We start from the raw sequence: 22,636 nt of genomic DNA, 5'->3' as shown, positions 1-22,636 counted from the left end.
TATGAGTTATCCTACTACTCTGTTCTGAACTTGGATACTTACTAAGGCTGAACTTAGGTTTATCGTATACATGAAGTTGGAAAGAAATAAAAGATTTTTAACAACTAGAATCTTAGCTGCTGTACATATTTTTCCACCACACTGGATGGAATTTTAAACAGGTACACAAAAGTTTTGAAGCAGCTACTTTTTAACTGACACAAGAAAAATGTTAAGCCGCACTGCACAGCCTGTTTGGAATTTTTTAGGTTAACTTGCCAAGCACAGTATTTGCTTAAATTTAGCCACAAATATCTTGTAGAGTTTCCATACATTTCAGTAAAATGGTAGCTATAATAAAGAATATCTGACTTTTATTTTTACCTTGATAAAAAATGAGCTCTATGTATTGACTTTTTGTTTGAAAAACTAAAAATGTCTTAATTAAATTTTTTTTATCAGAAGCTAAAACCAGTCTCTTTTGGAATAACCGCCTTTAGATACAGACTGGCTTATGTGGAATACATCGCTGTAATGCATGTAATGTAAATGGTAGAAAGAGTTAACTCAATATCAAGAATTTAGAAGCATCTTCTATGAATAATCCATACCAGAAAAAAAAATTGTGACAAAACAGAATACACAAAATCAGATCTGACTTATCTCCAAAGCAAGTAACTGCTAATCCCTGTACAGAAAGGGAACCAATACCTCATTACCTACTATGTACCTTTCTTTCTTCAGAGAATGCTTTATCTTTCACTTCACTATGTTTTTGGAAACCCTGATTTTTATTATGTTATCAATAAGCAAACATTCTAAACATCAATCTTAAATAATAAAACTTGTACTTGGTCACATAGTATTAGGTAGGTGATAATATTTAGATAAACCATGGCCTTCACCCTTAAATTTTCCAGGAAAGCATTTTATGAAACTTTACCTCAAGTGTTAACAAAAGACACATAAAGAGTGTTAACACATAGAAAAATATACTTAGGCCGAGGTGGGCAGATCACGTGAGGTCAGGAGTTCAAGACCAGCCTGGTCAACATGGTGAAAGCCCATCTCTATAAAAAATACAAAATTAGCCAGGTGTGGTGGCACTTGCCTGTAATCCCAGCTACTCAGGAGGCTGAGGCAGGAGAATAACGTGAACTTGGGAGGCGGAGGTTGCAGTGAGCCGAGATCGTACCACTGCACTCCAGCCTAGGCAACAGATTGAGACTTTGCCTCAAAAAAAAAAAGAAAGAAGGACGGACAGAAGGAAGAAAGGAAGGAAGAAGAGAAGAGAAGAGAAAAACATAATTCAAAAAGGTGCATGCATTTTGTAATATGTTAAAACAATTTCCAGTAATCAACTTCTGGTACTTTTTACTTTACAAAACTCAAATTTCAACTTTATAAGGACTTTCTTAGGACGTTAAAGTACATGAAATAATAACTGAACTAAAATAAAAGGAAAATACACAAATCCACAATGACCAGAATTTCAACGTTCTACTACTCTCAGTAACTAACAAAAGTAGTCACAAAATCAGTCAAGACAGAGGAGACTTGAAGACCACCATGAATCAACTTGATCTGCCACTTGGGGGAAACTCTACCTAATTACAACAGAGTACATATGTTTTTCAAGTGCCCACAGAATATTCCCCAAGAAAGATCATATGCTGAGCCATAAATCTCAATTAATGTGAAAGAATTAGGAGAAATTACAAAAAAAATTTTTTAAAGATTTTGAACTGAATAAATATGAAAATGCAACATATTAAAAATTGGTGGGAAATGGCAATGCCAGTATTCAGAAGGAAATGTAAAGCTTAAAATGTTTGTATCAAAAATGAAGAAAGGTCCAAAATCAATTATCTAAACTTCCTTCTTAGGAAGCTTGAGAAAAGAAAATTAAACCCCAAATAAGTAAATGGAAGAAACAAGAGACAAAGAACATAAATAAATAAAACAGAAAACAGACATACCACAGAAAAAAATCCATAAAGCTAAGAGCTTATTTAAAAAAAAATAATAAAGCCAGTAACTTATTTTCTAAAAATCAAACTCCAGGTAGACTGATCAAGAAAAGAAGGAGGAGGAGAGAGAGAATAGGAGAAAGGAGAGAATTAGGGGTTGTGGGGAGAAAGGAAGAGGAAGAGGAAGAGGAAGGAAGCACGGAGACAGAGTGAGATGGCACAAATTACCAATATTGGGAATGAAAGAAGGGGCATCACTACAGATACCTCAGACTTGCACAGAATAAGAGAACGTTATACATATAAATTTAATAATTTAGATGATATAAACAAATTCATTGACAGATACAAATAATCAAAACAGATTCAGCCAGGCGCAGTGGCTCACACCTGTAATCCCAGCACTTTGGGAGGCCAAGGCAGGCGGATAACAAGGTCAAGAGATTGAGACCATCCTGGTCAACGTGGCGAAACCCCATCTCTACCAAAAAAATACAAAAATTAGCTGGGCATGGTGGCGTGCGCCTGCAGTCCCAGCTACTCGGGAGGCTGAGGCAGGAGAATTGCCTGAACCCAAGAGGCGGAGGTTGCAGTGAGCCAAGATTGCGCCACTGCACTCCAGCCTGGCAACAGAGCGAGACTGCATCTCTCAAAAAAAAAAAAAAAAAAGAGACAGATTCAAAGAGAAGAAGAAAATCAGAATAGTCCTATACCTACTGAATAATTGTTTTTTCTTTTTTCTTCACAGCAACATCTAGACTACTGAATAAATTTTATAATTAAGTCTTACCACAAAGAAAGCTATAGGCCCAGAAGGCTTCACTGGTGAATGCCACCAAAATTTAAGAAGAAATGCTAATTCAACACAAAAATTTTTAGAAAATAGAGGAGGAAGGAATACTTTCCAACTCATTTTCTGAAGCCGGCATTACCCTGATATCAAAACTAAACAAGGATATTACAAGAAAACAAAAAAACATTATCTCTATTGAATTCAAATAAAAATATCCTTAATAACATAATAGAAAATGGAATGTAGTAAAATATTTTAATAAAGGGTAATACAGCATGACCAAGTGTAGTTTATCCCAAGAATGGAAGGCTGATTTAACATTCAAATTGCAATCCATGTAAATCATGTGTAAACAAAATAAGAAAGAAAAAACACATACTTATCGCAACAGGTGCAGGAAAAAACATGATCTAATTCAATACCCATTCATCATAAAAACCCTCAGCAAAAAGGGAAGTCTATCAACCTGATAAAAGGTATTTACAAGAACCCTGGTTAAAACTGTACTCACTGGTGAGATGGCTTTCCTTCAGAGGAGGAACAAGGCTCTCCCCACTTGAGAGAAGTTCAACTGACAACTGAACAAATATGTTCAACTGATTTTCAACAAACTACCAAGGTAACTCAATGGGAGAAAAGCCAGTGTTTCTAATAAATGGTGCTAGAGCAACTGAGTATCAGTATGTAAAAAAATCCAGTGTGGGAGGTTCTGGTGAACAAAGGCACAGAAGGAAAGTGAAGCAATCACAGATAGAGGGTCAATATACAACAATAAACTCTATTTCCATTTACTGGCACTGAACAACTGAAAACGAAAATAAAAATAAGCAATCTATAATAGCATCAAAAGCCACAAAATACTTAGGGATAAACGTCACAAAGTATCTATAAGACTTGGACACTGAACTACAAAACATTGCTGAGAGAAATTTATAACAACCTAAATAGAGATTTATGCCATAGATTTACTATTGCTAAGATGTCAGATCTTCCCAAATTGATTTATAAATTCAATGGAATTCTAACAAAATCCCAAGCATTTTCGTAAAAACTGATAAGCTGATTCTAGAACTTATATGGAGATGTTAAAGATCTAGAATAACTAACTGAAAATAATTCTGAAAAAGAAGAAGAGTAACAGAGAATTCATATCACTTGACTTCAACCATTAGGTATCAACAGAGTGAGAGACTGGTAAAGGACAGATAGCTCAAAAGAACAGAACAGAGTCCAGAATAGACCATTACAAATATGTTCAACTGATTTTCAACAAGCTACCAAGGTAACTCAATGGGAGAAATGCCAGTGTTTTTAATAAACGGTGCTAGAACAACTCAGTAACAGTATGTTAAAAAAAAAAAAACAAAAAACCTCAACCATTACCTTATACTACATGCAAAAATCAACTTGAAATGGCTCATACACCTAAACATAAGATATAACTATGAAACTTAAAAGACAAAATTTATAAAACTTATTTTTAAATAAAAAACGTAAAAACTTCTGGAAGAAAATAAAATATTTGCAATCACGGGGTAGTCAAAGATTTCTCATAGAACATAAAAAGCATAAACACCAAAAGAAAAAAAATGGTAAACTGAGTTTATCAAAATTTAAAACTTCTGCCCTTTTAAAAATACCATTACAAAAATTAAACTTAAGCCACAGATTGGGAGAAAATATTTGCAAAATATGTACCTGACAAATGACTTAAGAATATAAAATAACTTTTATAAGTAAATAATTAGACATACAGCCCAATAAAAAATGGGCAAAAGATTTGTTCAGACACTTCAACAAAGATATGTATACAGTAAAAGATACTCGCCAATAAACATGTAAGATAATGCCCAACATCATTAGCCTTCAGGAAAATAAAAATTAATTATCAGAATGTAAAATGGTATAAACTCATTGCAAACAGTTCGACAGCATTCTTTCTTTTCTTTTTTCTCTCTTCTCTCTCTGTCTCCCCCTCCCTCCCTCTCTTTCTTTTTTTTTTGGACAGGGTCTTGTTCTGTGGCCCAGGTTGCCAGTGGCTCAATCACAGCTCACGGCAGCTTCGATCTCCTAGGCTCAAGTGGTTCTCCTGCTGCCTGAGTAGCTGGTATTACAGGTGAATGCCCCCATGCCAGCTAATTTTTAATTTTTTTTTTTTAGAAATGGGGTCTCACTATGTTGCCCAGGCTGGTTTCAAACTCATGCACTCAAGTGATCCTCCTACCTCGGCCTCTCAAAGTATGAGGATTACAGGTGTGAGCCACTGCACCCAGCTTGACAGTTCCTTATGGGGTTAAGTATACACTTATATGACACAGTAGTTCCGCTCCTAAAAGTTTACCCAAGAGAAATAAACCATTTCCACATAAAGACTTGTACATAAATGCTCACTGCAGTTTTATTCATGAAAGTTCCACACTGGAAAAAACCTGAATATCAACCGATAGGTGAATGGACATATAAGGAAATACTATTCAGTGATGAAAAGAAACAAAGGAGTCATTCACTCAAAAACATGGACACATCTCAAAAACATCATGCTGAGAAAAAGAAGCCTGACATAAAAAGGTCACAAACAAATATGATAATCTGAAGACATATTTACATGAATTTGATGCCCCTATAGTTCAGCACTTGATACCAAACCAAGTGATATTATAACAACTTTGGATAGGCTTCAAAATTTAGACAGAACTACTAATAGTACTCTGTGAGTCTCCAACTATTTATTATACATATAGCTCTCATTTGACCCCCCTAAAATACTTAAGTGTACTTATTTATTGTAATTATCACAGTAAAGCCAAAGTCCTGTTGGTGGACTACAGGTTCTGTGTGATCCAGCTCCAACCTGCTCTAGTAAGTAGTATCCTGGCATCTCAAGAGTCCTGCGATAGCCTCAGGACTTTGGCACTCCTATTTCCCTGCCTAGATCTTGCTCTGCCAGTTACCCTCATGGCTTAGTCTATCATTAATTTCAAGTCTCTGCTCAAATGTCACCATCCAGAAAGATCTGTCTTGACTACCTTAGTTAAAATTACAACCTTTTGTATCCCCAGGACTCTATTCCCTTCCCTACTCACTCTCCGTAGCACTTTTCATCTTCTAATACAGTGCATGCTTTGTTTTGTTAGTCTCTGTTTCTCCCGCAAACAGAAGGAAAGCTCCCAGAAGGCAGAGTGTCTGTCCCTGCTGTTCACTGCGATAGCCTCAGAAGCTGCAAGCAGCAGTGCTCAGTAAACCTTTGCTGAGTTTGTCTCTTTCACAGACTACATTTCACACAAGGATCCTGTCTACCTCATTTTTGCTTCCCAGTGCCTAGTACAAGATAGTTGCTTAATGTTTACTGAATAAGTACATGAAATGAGTTAGAGAAAATATGCCAGTTTAATAGCTTTTAAAAAGAGGCCTATTTCCTCACCTGTAGTTGTTGCTGTAGATGGGTGATTTCAGCAATTCTCAACTCTCTAGATTTGTTTGTGCTCTCAATTTCTTGCCTCTGGGCGGTCAATCGACATCTGATATCTTGAAGTTTCCCTTCTAGTTGATGCTTTTTATCATTCTTTAACAAATGAAAGATAATAAAAATTATCAGTTTTTAATGGTTCTATCTTAGTATATTTCCAAAGTACAACCAAACTTCACTCACTAGAGCTTCTAGTTCAAATTCCAAAGTCTTTTTCTTTGCTTTCAGTACAACTATGTCCTCTTGTTCTTTGTTTCTTTGATTTAGTAGTTCTTGCCTTCGATTCCGTTCCCACTCAAGTTGTCGTTGCCTTTCAAGTTCCCGTTTTGCAGCCTGTGACATTTACAAAGAGACAAATTATTAATTTTTCAGTTCTTACATTACACAATGTCTCTTCAGAAAAGCAGCATCTAGTAAGTCCTTTTAGGGATGAAATGTTAAACATTGTAAGAAATCACATTACAAAGCCAAAAATAATTTATAAAAATGCAGTATTCCTTCTATGGAAATAAAGGGAATATATAGAACTAGCTATTCTATTTATGTAAGAAGAGAACTGACAGAATCATTTTTCCATTAGAATTCCATTCTTTATGTCTTCAAGAATGCTTGATGTGCTAACTAAAAGTTCTCCTTATTTACTGACACACTGAGAAGGAAAATTTCACCTAGTAGAATCAAACTAAAACACACCTGAACAAAAACAAACAAAACTTGATTTTATTCCACCAAAGGAGAAATTATTATTTAATTCATTTTAAAGTTTGTGACTCCCCCCTTCCTAATCATTCATTTCCTTTTTACCACAAAAGCTTTAGCCCTCTCCAACACCGGCTCTGAGGACTGTTAGGTAGAGTACATATCAGAGCACCTGACAGTTTATCAGAATTGCCTCTGACTCATGGGTCTTCCAACTACACCTGGCAATGTACACCTGGTAAATGTCTATTAATAATTTTGAATAAATACTCTAGAATATCTTTTTTTTGTACGTTAAAGTAATGTTTGCCTGTCTTTGCTTGTCCATTCTGAAAATTAAAATTTTGTTACTATCTGTCTGAACAAAAGGGAGTTATGGCTAAAAGTTTTCTTTCTTTTGAGACAGGGTCTTGCTCCATTACCCAGCCTAGAACGCACCGGCTTCCAACTCCTGGCCTCAAGTGATCTTTCCTCCTTATTCTCCCAAAGTGCTGGAATTACAGGCTTGAGGCATGGTACTCAGGCTATTTTTTTTATAATGAAAAATTCCTCATTTTTATATTTCATTCACATGAGAGAACCATGTGTTGCTTCTGCAGTAACATAATAAACTGGAAAGAGAGATAAGATTGGCTCAGCCCCTTTCCAGGTATGGGGCTAAATTTATGAAGCCTTCCATAGAATATAGGATGTCCCAGAAATATTTTTAAAAGAGTTTAAAAAGAAGGTTGCCGAACAATGTAATTGGTATGACACAATTACAGTGGTGTTTAAAAAATTATACAACCTGGCTGGGCACGGTGGCTCATGCCTGTAATCCAGGACTTTGGAAGGCCAAGGTGGGCAGATCACAAGGTCAGGAGCCCAGCCTGGTCAACATGGTGGAACCCCATCTCTACTAAAAATACCAAAAAAAAAAAATTAGCTGGGTGTGGTGGCGTGCGCCTGTAATCCCAGCTACTTGGGAGGCTGAGGTAGGAGAATCGCTTGAACCAGGAGGTGGAGGCTGCAGTGAGCTGATATTGTGCCACTGCACTCCAGCCTGGGCGAAAGCACAAGACTCTGTCTCAAAATATATATATGTATACACACAATCCTTACGCTCTCCACCATAAAAACATTTATATTTTTATATAGATTTATACAGAGAAAACAGTCCAGAAAAACACCGTTATCAGTGGTTTATTACAAAACTGTATCATCAAAAACTGGTACATTAATGTTCATAACAGCATTGTTTGTAATAGCCACAACGACCATCAAGTGATGAATTAAAACACATGAATTAAATGGTATATCCATATAATGAAATATTACTCAGTCATAAACAGGAATAAAGGACTGATTCATTTTACAATGTAGATGAACCTTGAAAACATTATGCTAAGTGAAAGTCAGAAGCAAAAGACCATATATTGATGATTCCTTTTATTAAAAAAAAATGTCCTGAATAGGTAAATCTAGAGAGATAGAAAGTAAATTAGTGATAGGAGCTGGAGGGAGAAAGAAATGGGTCTAGCTGCTTAATGGGTAAGAGCTGGGGTGATGAAAATGTTCTGGAATTAGACCAGGACAATGGTTGCATAACTTTGGGAATATACTAAAACCACTGCATTATAAAAAGAAAGACAAAGATGGCATGAATAGATCACTTGGATAATTCTGAAAGGGGATGATCACACACTAACTTGGGGTGGCTCCACTCTGGCCTGCTTACCTCTCGCCTCTCAATTTCCTTCCTCCTCTCCTCTTCTCTCTGCCTTTCTAGCTCCCGCTGCTTTTCCAGTTGCTTCTCCAGCTCCAGTTGTCTTTTGCGCTCTTGCTCCTGGCGCTCACGTTCTTTCCTCTCCTGCTCTGCCCGCTCCAGCTGAGCCAGGCGCTCCTGCTCTTTGCGCTGCTGCTCCAGGAGAGCTTGTCTTCGTTTCTCCAGTTCCAGGTTGCCACGTTCAAAGTTCTCCCGCTTCTTATCTTCAAACGTTACTTCAGACAAGGAACACAGCAACTATGAAAACTCATGATTTTCAACACACTCTTTTCAAAGGAAAACTCACTAGTGTTTTTGAAACCTGTAGAACAAAACCAGGCCCAGAACTCCCTAAGCTTCTGTGCCCTTGTTAATGAGCACAACGAAAATGCCCTTTGCACAACCTCTCTGCTTATATCCTCTCTCCTCCACGCCAAACACTGTTTGTAAAAGATCCTTATCTAGCATCATCACCTTCTATATCATCACCCAGACTCCTTTCTTTCCCTGTTACTCCATCCTCTCCCTTCTTCCCATGAGCTTGCCCTAGCAATTAACCCCCACTCTTTTGGACCATGAGTCTCTGCCTCTCTCTCTCCTTCCCGTTGCCTTATAACTGTGCCAATGAGTCCTCTAATCTAACAAGATTTCTCAAAGCAGAGCAAAAAGTGAGCATTCCGCTTTTCACACTGAAGAACAAGCTTTGCCCTGATCCTTATGGAGATCATAGTCAGTCAACAATTTTAACTCATTATTCAGTTTCCTTCTTTGACACGTCAATTATAAATTTAGAATAATTACTCAGTTCTATCATTTTTTTCTCTAATACTTTGTTTATGTCCATTTTATTTCTTCATTTTCTATAATTCCATCATTACTATCCTCAGCAGTGTCTATTTCATTTCCATGTTGGCCTCACACAATCCTCCTTGGTACCAATCCCAGTCAGGGGAGCACTCATTGCTGGCCTGTGCAGGATGCCAGGCCCTGGGACATGTCTATCTAGGAACCATCGTCTCTCCCTCTGCCTTGAGACCTGCAGCTGTGAGCATCCTTCTTTGGCTTCTTCCCACACTCCTGTTTGGACTTCACTGCTTTTGACAGACTTTCTTCACGTACTGTAGTCAATGATTAGAGATCAAAGAGCACAAGTATGTTTTGGTTTCCTTGCTCTTCTTACATCTTTGGTGATTTCAGAGGAGGCGATATTCTCTACTCTGATATCTTAAAATTCAAAGTCCCGGCCAGGTGCTGTGGCTCACACCTGTAATCCTAGTACTTTGGGAGGCCAAGTCGAGCAAATCACTTGAGGTCTGGAGTTTGATACCAGCCTGGCCAACATGGTGAAACCCTGTCTCTACTAAAAATACAAAAAAAATTAGCTGGGCACTTGTAATCCCAGCTACTTGGGAGGCTGAGGCAGGAGAATTGCTTGAACCCAGGAGGCAGACATTGCGGTGAGCTGAGATCATAACACTGCACTCCAGTCTGGGTGACAAGAGCAGACTCCCATCTCAAAAGAAAAAAATTCAAAGTCCCTCTACCACAGAAAGGGATGATGTTATGATACATGCTGCAAGGAGATGAATCTCAAAAATATTGTGCCAAGTGAAAGAAGTCAGATATAAAAGGTCATATATGCTTCCATTTGTATAATATATCCACAATAGGTAAATCCCAGAAAGCAGATTGGTGGTTGCCAGGGGCTGGAGGGACGGAAGGATGGGGAGCAATGGATATGGAGTTTTATTTTGGGGTGAGGAAAGTATCTTGGGAAAAGATAGAGGTTGTGGTTGCAAGACCCTGTGAGTGCACGAAATGCCATTGTAAGGAACTGAATGTTTGTTTCCCCTCCACCAAAATTCATACACTGAAGCCCTAATTACCATAATGTGATATTTGGAGATGGAGCCTTTGTAGGGTTAAGATTAGTAGTAAGGGTGGGGGCCCTTATGATGAATTAATATCCTTATAAAAAGATGGGGTCAGAGATGGGGGGAGAAAAGAGAGAGAGAGATAGATCTGTCTCTCTCTGCATATACAAACCAAGGAAAAGCCTCGTAAGCAAAAGAAGTGAAAGCTGCTGTCTGCATGTAGGAAGAAGGCCCTCGCCAGGAACCAAATGTGTATACCTTGATCTTGGACTTCCAGCCTCCAGAACGGTAAGAGATAAATTCCCACTGTTTAAGCCACCAGTCTATGTTATTTTGTTATGGCAGTCCAAGCAGACTAAGACAGCCACTGAACTGTACATTTTGTATTATGTAAATTTCATCTCAATTTTAAAAACTCTCCAATTCTCTATACATCTTTTTAATTCCAGCATCTGGCAATATTCCTAGTATGTAGGAGGCATATAATAAACGGCTGTTGAAAGAATGAATGCACAAATGAAATCTCTGATAATGTTGCTTTCTGTTCAAAATTTTAAATGAATGTCTACTAAAAACAGAAAAAGAAAATTCTGCATTCCAAGCATTCCTGGCCTATCTGCCATTGAGACTTCCTTCTCATTGTTATAAAAACCTGAAATATTCCTCACTTCCACTTGTGGTGACCCTACTCATCTTCAAATCTCAACTCAACTGTGACCTCTTCCACAGACATTTCATTCCTCATGTCTTTCCCAGTCTACACCAGCCAACCGTAAGTGAGGTCTGTTGTGCATCCGTAACACTCTCCAGGAATTCATCCCACTCAAGTACTGCTTAAGTGATTGCTTCTATGGGTGTCTTAAATCCTCTAATATATTTTAATGTTTCTAGAGAGTATGAACAATGTATTATTAACATGTAGAGTCTTTGCTCAACACGCAGCCTTGCACATAGAATATGTGCAATAAGTATTTCAACATTGAACAGAAGGTAATTTAGTTTAGACAATAAACTGGGACAGCAAGTGTTCTTACCAGACCAATTAACTGCTGATCATCTTAAGTGCAGCAAAATGACACTGGCAAAGTATTTATCATGAAAACACTCCATAAATTTCATCTGCTTCTTAGTTATCATTATAATCTCATTAATAATTCTTAGCCACCTTAGAATATTTTAATAGTATGTCAGATTTATCATTTGTAAATGAGGACTATTTAAAATAGGTACAGGCCAGGTGCAATGACTCTCATCTGTAATCCCAGCACTTTGGGAGGCAGAGGTGGGTGGATCCCTTGAGGTGAGGAGTTTGAGACCAGCCTGGCCAACATGATGAAACCCTGTCTCTAGTAGAAATATAAAAATTAGCCAGGATGGTGACACATTCCTGTAATCCCAACTACTCCAGAGGCTGAAGCAGGAGAATCACTTGAACACGGGAGACGGAGGATGCAGTGAGCCTAGACTGTGCCACTGCACTCTCAACAAAGTGAGACTCCATCTCAAAAAAATAAAATAAATTAAATTAAATAGGTTCACATTAAATTTTAAATAGGTTCCTATGATTAAGGAGTTTCCAATTCTCTTATAACAACATGAGAAAATAACAGTAGGTGATTTCACTTTCTATTTCTGCACTGGTGATATTAAGCAATCACCTTAATACTCATCAATTTTTGGTGCTGTATATTCTATGGATATGACTTACATAATTTTTATTTAGCAGTTTATAATCAGATTTCAAGTTAAAAGATAGAACAACAGTGCATTAGCAGAGTGCATAATGTTCTTATTTCTCTATCCAGACCCAAATCCAAAAGCTTAATTAACAATGTCTCTGACTAAGGTCAGTTAAGGAACAAGGTAAAAATGTCAAAAGCTAAATTTATGTTTACCTCTATCTTTGTCTTAGAGATAGGAAATCTCTAATTTAGTCTAATCTAAACGATTTAACTCAATATAAAGGCTGCCTTACCAGGTAATTTCTTTTCTAATTGTTGCTGTTCATCTTCTAAAACTGGTTCCTCTGGTAGCCTCTGATCTACGGATGTTGAGCTTACGACAGATATACCACTGCCAGATCGAACTCTTCTGCAATTGTGGGGAAAAAGAAAAAGGTAAATGGATTCATATTTTTCTTTGTCTGGGTGGAGTTGGACATATTATAAAGAAGAATTTTTTAAGAATTTTACCATACCATGGAGCAAACTTTATTTATAGTAAGGAAAAGATAAAGATTTTGCCTTCTCTATTTACAAAGAGCTTTTTAATGAATATTTGAATGTCATCAGACTCTTGAGTGCCAAGCTTGTTTAAGAATCACCACCAAAATTGGGATGATTCCAAAGGATGAAAGTAGTTAATACTCATAAAGTGGTAAGAACAATGCCTGGGACAGGGTGAGCACTAAGTGGGAGCTGCTGTTTCCAGTGCCCTCACAAGTGACCTTAAGTTCCTCCAAGGAAACAGCAGCTCAGCTCACTGGGAGCATCTCTCTTCCCTTTCCAGTCCCTCTCCATTTCATCCCTTAAGAAACACATGCAATGTTGTACTTAACAAATCACTTCATTTACTAATTTCTTTTACTTTACACTTTTACTTTGCTGTGTTTAAACAGTCTCCCAGTCCTTTTTATGCATTTATTATCAGCTTCTAATGCTGCAGTTGTGGGATTTCACAGGTAAAATGCCTCATCTACCTGTTGTTTCCTACACAGGCACAGTTTCCTCAGCTTGCTCCTGAACCATGTGTATGCTGACAGTAATGGCTCTATTTGTCTTCATCTAAAGGGGATTTTGGCCAGGCACAGTGGCTCATGCCTGTAATCCCAGCATTTTGGGAGGCCAAGGCGAGCAGATCACCTGAGGTCTAGAGTTCGAAACCAGCCTGACCAACACAGAGAAACCCATCTCTACTAAAAATACAAAATTAGCCAGGCGTGGTGGCCCATGCCTGTAATCCAAGCTACTCAGGAGGCTGGGGCAGGAGAATTGCTTGAACCCAGGAGGTGGAGGTTGCGGTGAGCAGAGATTGCACCAATGCACTCCAGCCTGGGCAACCAGAGCAAAACTCCACCTCAAAAAAAATTTAAAATCAAGAGGATTTTGCCCCAATCTTTCCTGCACTTTGAGGACTCAGGACAGAAATCCTAATCTTTGTTTTTTTTTTCATTCTTCTTCATACTTGTAAGATCTCATATTCAGTTTTTACATTCAAAGCCAGGAGACAGAACTGTCCTGGACAGTGTGTATGTGCATGCATGGTTGTAAGTGGGGATGCCAGTCATAATTCTGGACCTCAGGAGACTCTCTTGACATCTTGATGAGACTGTGTTTCAGTCTAGGACAATTTTCTTTAATTACCTTCCTGATTATAATTTCTACATTGCTAACAGCTTTTGTTACTACTTAAATGTGTATGATTCACAGGTGCGATCTCCTTGGTTTATTCTCTATGCATAGTCTCACGCAGTTTCTCTTTCACTGCTGGCATCTGTTGCAAAAATTTCTGGTAAGCATTGATGATACAGGCTGATACAAAATTGATGTTTTGTTTCACTGTTTCACTAATATACAAGTACTATGAAGAACAGGATGGGCCCAAGATTAACACAGACCTAGATAAGAGTCTCTGGAATTCATAGATATTTAGTTTCCTTGTCAGGGATGAAAATCAGATAAGACACATAGTCAAGCCAAGTTTGGAATTCATATACTTTGCACACAAGTTCTTATTAGAGCCAATGTTCCTTACCTAAAGGAAGGTGGAATGTATTCTGGAGGCAGGACGGGTGGCAGTGGTTGGCCAGACATAGCTACATCAATGAGGTGCATAGCCAGGATAAATTCTTCTGCTGTAAGTTTTCCATCTTGATCAATGTCAGAAAGATTCCTATTCAACAAGAAGTTCATTGTAATCCGTTTTCATGAAAATTCATGCTTTTTACTATTCATGAGTGATCTAAAAGTTCTGTTTTCATATTCTGACCACAGGCCAACTGAGTCTCTCTGTCCATCAGTTTATCAAAATAGTACCTATTTCATACTGTTGCAAAGATAAAATTACACGTAGTTGGAACAGTGTTCCTCATTCAACAAATGCTATGATTATAATGATACTTTTTCTCAACCTTTGCAAGTCCTTTTAAAATATAGCACACTCATGTTCCATGTGTCTTTTTTAAGAGATGAGCTCTCACTCTGTTACCCAGGCTGATGTGCAGTGACATAATCATAGTTCACTGCAGCCTTAAACTCTGGGCTTAAGTGATCCTCCTGCCTCAGCCTCCTAAATAGTGAGATCACAAGGGGTATGCCACCATGCCTAGCTAATTTTTAAATATTTTGTAGAGATGGAGGTCTCATTGTGTTGCCCAAGCTGTTCTTTATCTCCTGGCCTCAAGTGAACCTATCAAATCGCTGGGATTATAGGCATGAGCCACCACACCCAAGTTCTATATGTTGTTAAATGCTCAGCTCTAGACCAGGAAATGACAAACTAGCAGTAAAGGGTCAGTAAATATTTTATGGTTTATAAGACATACAATCTCTATCATACTGAATTCTGTCATTTTGGCAGGAAAGCAGCCATAGAAAACATGTAAATGAATGGGCATGGCTGTTTGTACAATAAAAACTTCCTTCACAAAAACAGATGAAGGCCAGATTCAGCCCACTGGGCGTAGCTGGTCACCCATTAATCTAGGCCTACAGGGTGGATCTTAATGAACTCCAGCCACAGAGTCAAAGTGTTTCCTCTTCCTCAATCTCAGGATTCAATTTCCATCATTCTTCATAATGAACTTGCCCAAGTAGCTAATTATAATAAACATTTTCCTAGCAAGTCCAAGAATGTGATTTTAATTAACAATTTCTAGACAATCAAAAGAAGATACGTGACAACACACCCGTTCCCTAAAATGTCAACAGAACAAATCCAATGGGAAACTGGCTTTGCCAATGCCAACAATTAAGAAACCTTCTTAATTCTGAAATTTCTTTAGGTGCTATAAACTTTTTTTATTGTTATAATTTCCATCAAGTAGCATGCACACTTTCTAGGGTATAATTCCGAGAGTTCTGACAAACACGAACCACAACATACACAACTAGTGTCCACTCTACCTACAAGTCCACGTCTCTTTGTAGCAAATTCCTCTGGTTTTGCCCTTCCCAGATGCCAGACACCCATTTTTAAAAAGAAAAGAAATGCAAATGAAATAAAATGAAACCCCTGCCCACTTCTCCTTATTCTCTGTTCCTGAATGTATCCCACCGTTAGCCAGTCCTAGGTAAACCAGATAAAAGGTGGCTGAAATTCTTACTTGTTCTTCACCACACTTGCCTAAATTAGGATTATAAGCATTTAATTGTAATCCTAGCACTTTGGGAAGCTGAGGCAGGAGGATCACGAGGTCAAGAGATCAAGACCATCCTAGCCAACACCATCTCTACTAAAAATACAAAAATTAGCTGGATGTGGTGGTGCACACCTATAGTCTCAGCTACTCAGGAGGCTGAGGCAGGAGAATAGCTTGAACCTGGGAGGCAGAGGTGTAGTGAGCTGAGATCATGCCACTGCACTCCAGCCTGGTGACAGAGTGAGACTCTGTCTCAAAAAAAAAAAAACTTTTTAAGTGTGTAGAAGCAGAATATAACATTATAACAGGAGAAGACTCAAGTGTTTTTCTCAAAGGAGGTAAGTTATAAATGAGAAATTCAAAATAAACATTTCAATATAATCTGGTATTATGAGAAGAACCTAATAAATTGTCAACCAACCTCCATTAATGTTAGATCTCAAGTTTCTATTTCAGAGGGCCCTAGAATACTGTTCAATACCCAGATTTAAAAAGGTCTGTGTGTGTCAGAGATATAAGATATTTATTAATTGGTCTGGTCTGCCACCAAAGGCAAGTTCTTTCATACAAAAGGGAACTGCATTAGAGCTTGATCATTTGTGAAACAACCATATCAATGTGTCCTGCAAAAAAGTGATGAACTTCACAGTGAGCATTGTAGACAAGGTTTATTTTCCAGGGGCAATCACCAACACATAGCTATAAGATGCACACTTCTTAAGAAACCATTCTTGTTAACGTTTAAATGTAAGGAAGCCTGTAGGACCAAGGCAATGCTCATCGATAGCTATTCAATATCACTACACAATAGAGACATTATGTGCCTCTTGCAGAAAGTACACAGAGACCTTTCTGGCACAGTCTTGTCAAAAACAAAACAAAATCAAATCTGATCCACAGTTCTCAACCAGGGATGATTTTGTACCCCAAGGGACATCTGTCAAAGTCTGGAGACATTTCTGATTGTCATGCTGGGTGCAGAGCTCATGCCACTGGCATCTAGCATCTGGTGAGCTGTGGCTGGAGATGCTACAGGAGATCCCCCAACCAACAAAGATTTATCGGGCCCAAAATGTCCATGGTGCTGGGGTTGAGAAACTTTGCTCTAAATCTAATTACAAATTTACAGGAAATATAGAAACAAATCAGATAATCCCACAGCAATGTAATCTTCAGAAGTTAAGCCATTAAGAAACTACAGGATGAATGATCTGGTTTGTTTTTAATGGAGGTTTTTTTGGGAGGGGGGAGTGGCAAGGCAGACTTGGGAAAAGAAGCGGAGAACAAGAGGAAATTTATAAATGAAAGGAGACATAAAAGATGGAACAATCAAGTATTGCAAAGTATAGGCTTTTTTCAGTCCTGATATGAACAAATAAACTATAAAAACATTTTGAGGCAACCTAAGAAATCTGAACATTACCTGATTAATTTAATGATAAGGATGACTACTAAATAATTTAGGTGAGCTATTGGTATTATGGCTATGCTAAAAAGAAAATCAGTCAGGCATGGTGGCTCACACCTGCAATCCTAGCACTTTGGGAGGCTGAGGCAGGCGGAGGTCAGGAGTTCAAGACCACCCTGGCCAACATGGCAAAACCCCATCTCTACCGAAAATATAAAATTTAATCAGGCGTGGTGGTGCATGCCTGTAATCCCAGCTACTAAGGAGGCTGCGGCAGGAGAATAGCTTGAACCTTGGAGGTGGAGGTTGCAGTGAGCCGAGATGGTGCCACTGCACTCCAGCCTGGGTGAAAAAGTGGGATTCCATCTCAAAAATACATATATAAATAAAAAATTTAAAAAAGAGAAAATCCCTCTCTTTGGAAGATACAAGCTGATATATTTGCAGAAGATTTGGCTTAAGATTATCAAAGAAAGAAGGGAGAGGCAAGATTGGTTACGAGTTGAGAATTGTTAAGTTGTACTATCACTTCCTCAGAATTTGTTAATCTGCTTTTGTATTTTTCAAAAGTCGAGAGGGGAAATAGTATTATAAAAGAGGCAATCATTACAACTCATTGAAAATTAGGCAAATTCTACATATTCCCCCATAAAAAAAAGGTATTAATCTAAAAACCCATGAGGCCACACCAATCTAAGTAAGTTTCCACTTTATCCAAACCAAAGAACTTTTTCATTCCTTACCATATTGAAGCCAGCTGAGCCTGTGGTAAACTTGATTGCATAAGAATAGTTCTTGCTTGGGGACCTAAACAGGAACCAGGAAAAGGACATACAGATGAGTCAGCAAATGCTCACTGTGCAGAAGGACCAGGGTTCTGCCTGTATGGACTACTACACGACCTCATGCAATCACAGTGCTTTCAATAACATTTGCTATTACCAAAAGGGCTTTGTAAAATGGAAGTTAAACCCCAAAGAAAGGGGAGAAACACAGAGTACAGCATCTGACACATACTCAATACATTTTTGTTAAATGGATGTTTGATAAAGAATGACTGTGAAAGATTTGGAGTTTCAAATATAACCTGACCTTTCGTCCAGATCATCATCTCTATTTGTATTGGGCTTTATTTACAAAGTTGAAACTTATTCTCTTTAAGTTTAACATCTTCTGCCACTGCTATGACCTGCTGCCTCCATCCTGCTCAACCTCAGGCAAATTCAGGGAAGATTCAGAGAATCTTAGAGGAGGAAGGGACCTCAAAGAGCTCTCTGGGAAATAGTTTCACTAGACTTAAAGAGAAAAAAAAAAAGATTGCACAAATGGCTAATACCCAGGATTAGAACACATTTCCAGCCGGGTGTGGTTGCTCACGCCTGTAACGCTGGGCTTTGGGAGGCTCAGGCAGGCAGATCACTTGAGCTCAGGACTTGAAGACCAGATGGCAAAACCCCATCTCCACCAAAAATGCAAAAAATTAGCTGACGTGAGCCTGTGGTAGCAGCTACTCGGGAGGCTGAGGTAGGAGGATCACTTGTGCCCCAGAGGCAGAGGCTGCAGTGAGCTGAGATGCCACTGCACACCATCCTGGGCAAGAGTGAGACACTATCTCAATTAAAAACAACAACAACAACAAAAACACATTTCCTATGTTAGCCAAGGAGAAAAAAAAGAGAATTTCTGGAATTTCAACTCTTCTCTCAAAATAAGCTCTCATAATAATCATAAACATCTTCACTTCTGGTATTAAAGTGGCCTTTGATATCAGACAAAAGCACAGTAGGAGATTCTGTTTAAATAAACTAGTGTCAGGGAGGGAGAGATAAATATGTGTTCCTCTTCAGCACTGCCTCTCAGGGTGTGGTCCCAGGAAGACTGATGGACAGAGGAGTGGAATCTGTGGCAATTTTGTTGGGAAGATTCTGGTGTATACGCTTCTGCTTTCTGCTATTTCATTTTTCAAATGTCACCTCATCAAAAAACAAAAAAGTGGAAGTGTTTTTGCATGGCCAGCAGTAGAGATTAGGGAACCAATGAGCTGTGGGCTCCAGTCCTGGCTTAGTCTAGACTGCTAAGTGCCTGGGGAAGGTAGTCTGGAACCCAGTTTGCTCATTTCAGATATGCCGGTGTATGATCCATTGGGGCAGTGAGCTTAGCACCATGTTAGCAAATGAAAGGTGCTCCAATGGCAGGTAACATTACTGACAATAGTATAACTTTTATTTACATATAAAATCCTGGCAGAAAACCACACATATGAATAGATACATGTGGATACATACATGTGCACATGCACACAGCTGAATTAATTTTCCAAATTGAAAACACTCAAACACTATGGAGGTCATGAAAGAAAATATAATCACATCCCAGATACCCCTCTTTGCATCTCTTTTAGTATCACCTACCACCAAGGTAGCCTAACTTCTACCTCGATAGTCTGTCTGCTGTTCTACCTGGCTTATCTTGCTCAACATATTTTCATGCATTGTTGTAGAACATTAATCTTCACTGCTATGTCGTATATCACTGTGTCATTACATCCCAATTTATTGTCCATTCTACTGTTTTCTTTTCTTTTTGTTTTTTTTTTGTTGTTGTTTGTTTGTTTGTTTGTTTGAGATGGAGTCTCGCTCTGTCATCCAGGTTGGAGTATAGTGGTGCCATCTTGGCCCACTGCAACTGCCACCACCTGGGTTCAAGTGATTCTCCTGTCTCAGCCTCCTGTGTAGCTGGGACTACAGGCATGCACCACCATTACCGGCTAATTTTTGTATTTCTTTTTTTTTTTCCAGCAGAGATGGGGTTTCCCCATGTTGGCCAGGCTGGTCTCCAACTCCTGACCTCAAGTGATCTACCCATCTTGGCCTCCCAAAGTGCTGGGATTACAGGCCTGAGCCACCATGCCTGGCCTGTTCAGTCTACTGTTGGCAAGCATTCAGGTAGTTTTCAATTAAGGCTACTACTATAAATAGTGAGCATTCTAACTTTTGGTGAAAATACGAACACGTTCCTGCTGGATGTGTGTGTGGATGTGAGCGTGTGTGTATTGGGAGCATCTAAGAATAAAAAACAATCTACTGAATTAATATGAACATTCTAAAGAACTGTGGTATAATGGAATGAGCAAAGCACAGGAATCACTTTCTTTAGTCTGTAACATTGTAGCTACACTGTTGGTAACAAAGTAGAATTAACAAAGCTTTAGTGGATGATTTAATTTACACTTGTAACAATTGCCCTTACTCCGGAACAATATAAAAAGGAAGGTAATACTTTATCTATTCCACATAAAAAGCCTAACAATAAATATGAAGAACTAGCTCTACACCAGGATATCAGGAGACTTGGATTCTAGTCCTGACTCCCTAATGGCATGTGGCATTAACAAAACTACTTTAGCTCTCTAAAATGAAGTTCTTCCATCTATCAAATAAAGAAATCTACAACAGAGATTGGCAAACTATAGCCCTTAGGCCAGATCTGGCCCACTGCCTTGTTTTAATAAAACAGCTATACCTATTCATTTAAGGCTGTTGTCACGCTACAATGGCAAAGTTGAATAGTTGCAGCAGAGAACATATGATCTACAAGCCTAAAATATTTATTGTGCTGTTCTTTACAGAAAACATTTGCTGATCCCCACACTAAAGATCACAATTATCTCTTGTAATTCTAATATTTGTCTATATATGTGCTAAATCCACGTTGCAAAATATTAAAAGCAGATCAGCAACAGCTAAGGTAGCATCTTAGCACATCTGGGCAACATACAGTTGAGCTTGGAGTGCACAGAACTTCTGTGAAAACCTATGTATATAAAGGGCTATTGGTTTTGGAATACTGGCTTATAAAGAAACATGGGAATAAAACCAGAAATCCCAAGAACACAAACTCCAATTCTGGCATCCATGTTTGGGCAGGGAAGTATGGCTGGAAAGGAGAGAGTTAACAACATGAAATGAGCTTTATTTGAAACAATGACTAAGACCTTAGTTCTTCTGATTAATAGATGAATTACCAAATAGCATATTCATTGTTTCAGAATGCAACAATAAAATACCCTTTGAGAACGGGGGTAGCATTAACAGGACTACCAAAGTTCTAGAGCTTCTTACATAACCTTAATTAAAGAATGAGCCTTCTCTATTTTATAAGGCTATGTCTTTAAAGGGCATGCAACAGTATACCTATCAAGCTGTGAAGGAACAACAGGATGTCCAACAGGATGCATTAGCCAAATCAACCCAGATAGTCAGTGAGGTAAACAGTGCCACTGCTAAAGCCAGGCGTAGTGGCTAACACCTATAATCCCACCACTCTGGGAGGCAGAGGTGGGCAGATTAGTTGAGCTCAGGAGTTGAAGATCAGCCTCGGCAACATGACGAAAACCCATTTCTACAAAAAATACAAAAAATTAACTAGGCATGGTGGCACATGCCTGTCGTCCCAGCTACTTGGGAGGCTGAAGTGGGAGGATCCCCGAGCCTGGGAAGTCAAGGCAGCAGTGAACCGTGATCATGCCACTGCACTCCAGCCTGGGCGCCTGTAATCCCAGCACTTTGGGAGGCCAAGGTGGCAGGACTCCTTGAGATTAGGAGTTCAAAACCAGCCTGGACAACATAGCAAGATCCCATCTCTCTTTTTTTTAAATTAGCCAGGTGTGGTGGTGCATGCATGTCTGTAGTCCCAGCTACTCAGGAGGCTAGGGTGAGTGGATTGCTTGAGCCAGGCATTCAAGGCTACAGTGGGCTACTATCACACCATAACACTCCAGTCTGGGTGACATAGCAAGTCTCTGTCTCAAAAAAAGAAAGAAAAGAAGTGCTTTTTAGTTCTTGAAAACAAAAACCCACACACACAAAAAAAGTAAGAAGGATGAAAAACAAGAGATTACAAATATAAATTATATATTTCACTTGGGCCACATTATACACTGAAACCTTTTCTCAACTTTCTTGCTATTTTGCTTCTCCTGCTGCTGAATGAACTGCTCTGGGGATTCTGACTTCAAAAAATTATCTGTATAATTGTGATCAAGACAATGACCTTTATGTTCTATCCACCTCAACAAATCAGCTGTTTTCATCAACAGTCTAATTTAGTGTAAAATATACTTTACACTGATTCCTAAGTACATAAAGGGAAAATAAATTAATTTTCCTTTGTTTATTCCCATTTTACAATTTACTATAATAAATTATTCTACTTGACATGACTATACAAAGGTCTGGTTCAAAAGTAAAATTCCCACCTTAAATTCTTGCTGGATCAAAGTAGCAATAAGTATGCAGATGTTAAACAATATCAAAATCTGCTTTCTTTCCAGTATATTTCAAAT

At 38.5% G+C, this 22,636-nt stretch overlaps 1 protein-coding gene across 8 annotated transcripts in view; it reads right to left on the bottom strand.

Moving 5' to 3' along the window:
• The window catches only part of ITSN1 (intersectin 1), a 236,394-nt gene that overhangs the window by 111,026 nt on the left and 102,732 nt on the right, over positions 1 to 22,636 (bottom strand). For all 8 annotated transcript variants that reach the window (XM_035283062.3, XM_035283065.3, XM_035283063.3 and 5 more), the window contains exons 9-14: positions 18,036 to 18,099; positions 14,279 to 14,416; positions 12,501 to 12,616; positions 8,625 to 8,887; positions 6,392 to 6,541; positions 6,164 to 6,304 (exon numbers count right to left, since the gene is read on the bottom strand). In XM_035283062.3, coding sequence (XP_035138953.1) covers positions 6,164 to 6,304; positions 6,392 to 6,541; positions 8,625 to 8,887; positions 12,501 to 12,616; positions 14,279 to 14,416; positions 18,036 to 18,099 — 872 coding nt within the window. The remainder of the gene's footprint in view (positions 1 to 6,163; positions 6,305 to 6,391; positions 6,542 to 8,624; positions 8,888 to 12,500; positions 12,617 to 14,278; positions 14,417 to 18,035; positions 18,100 to 22,636) is intronic.

This window comes from Callithrix jacchus, chromosome 21, assembly GCF_049354715.1.
Source record: "Callithrix jacchus isolate 240 chromosome 21, calJac240_pri, whole genome shotgun sequence".
In the NCBI taxonomy this organism is placed as follows: domain Eukaryota; kingdom Metazoa; phylum Chordata; class Mammalia; order Primates; family Cebidae; genus Callithrix; species Callithrix jacchus.
This window is presented reverse-complemented; position numbering and strand designations above follow the sequence as displayed.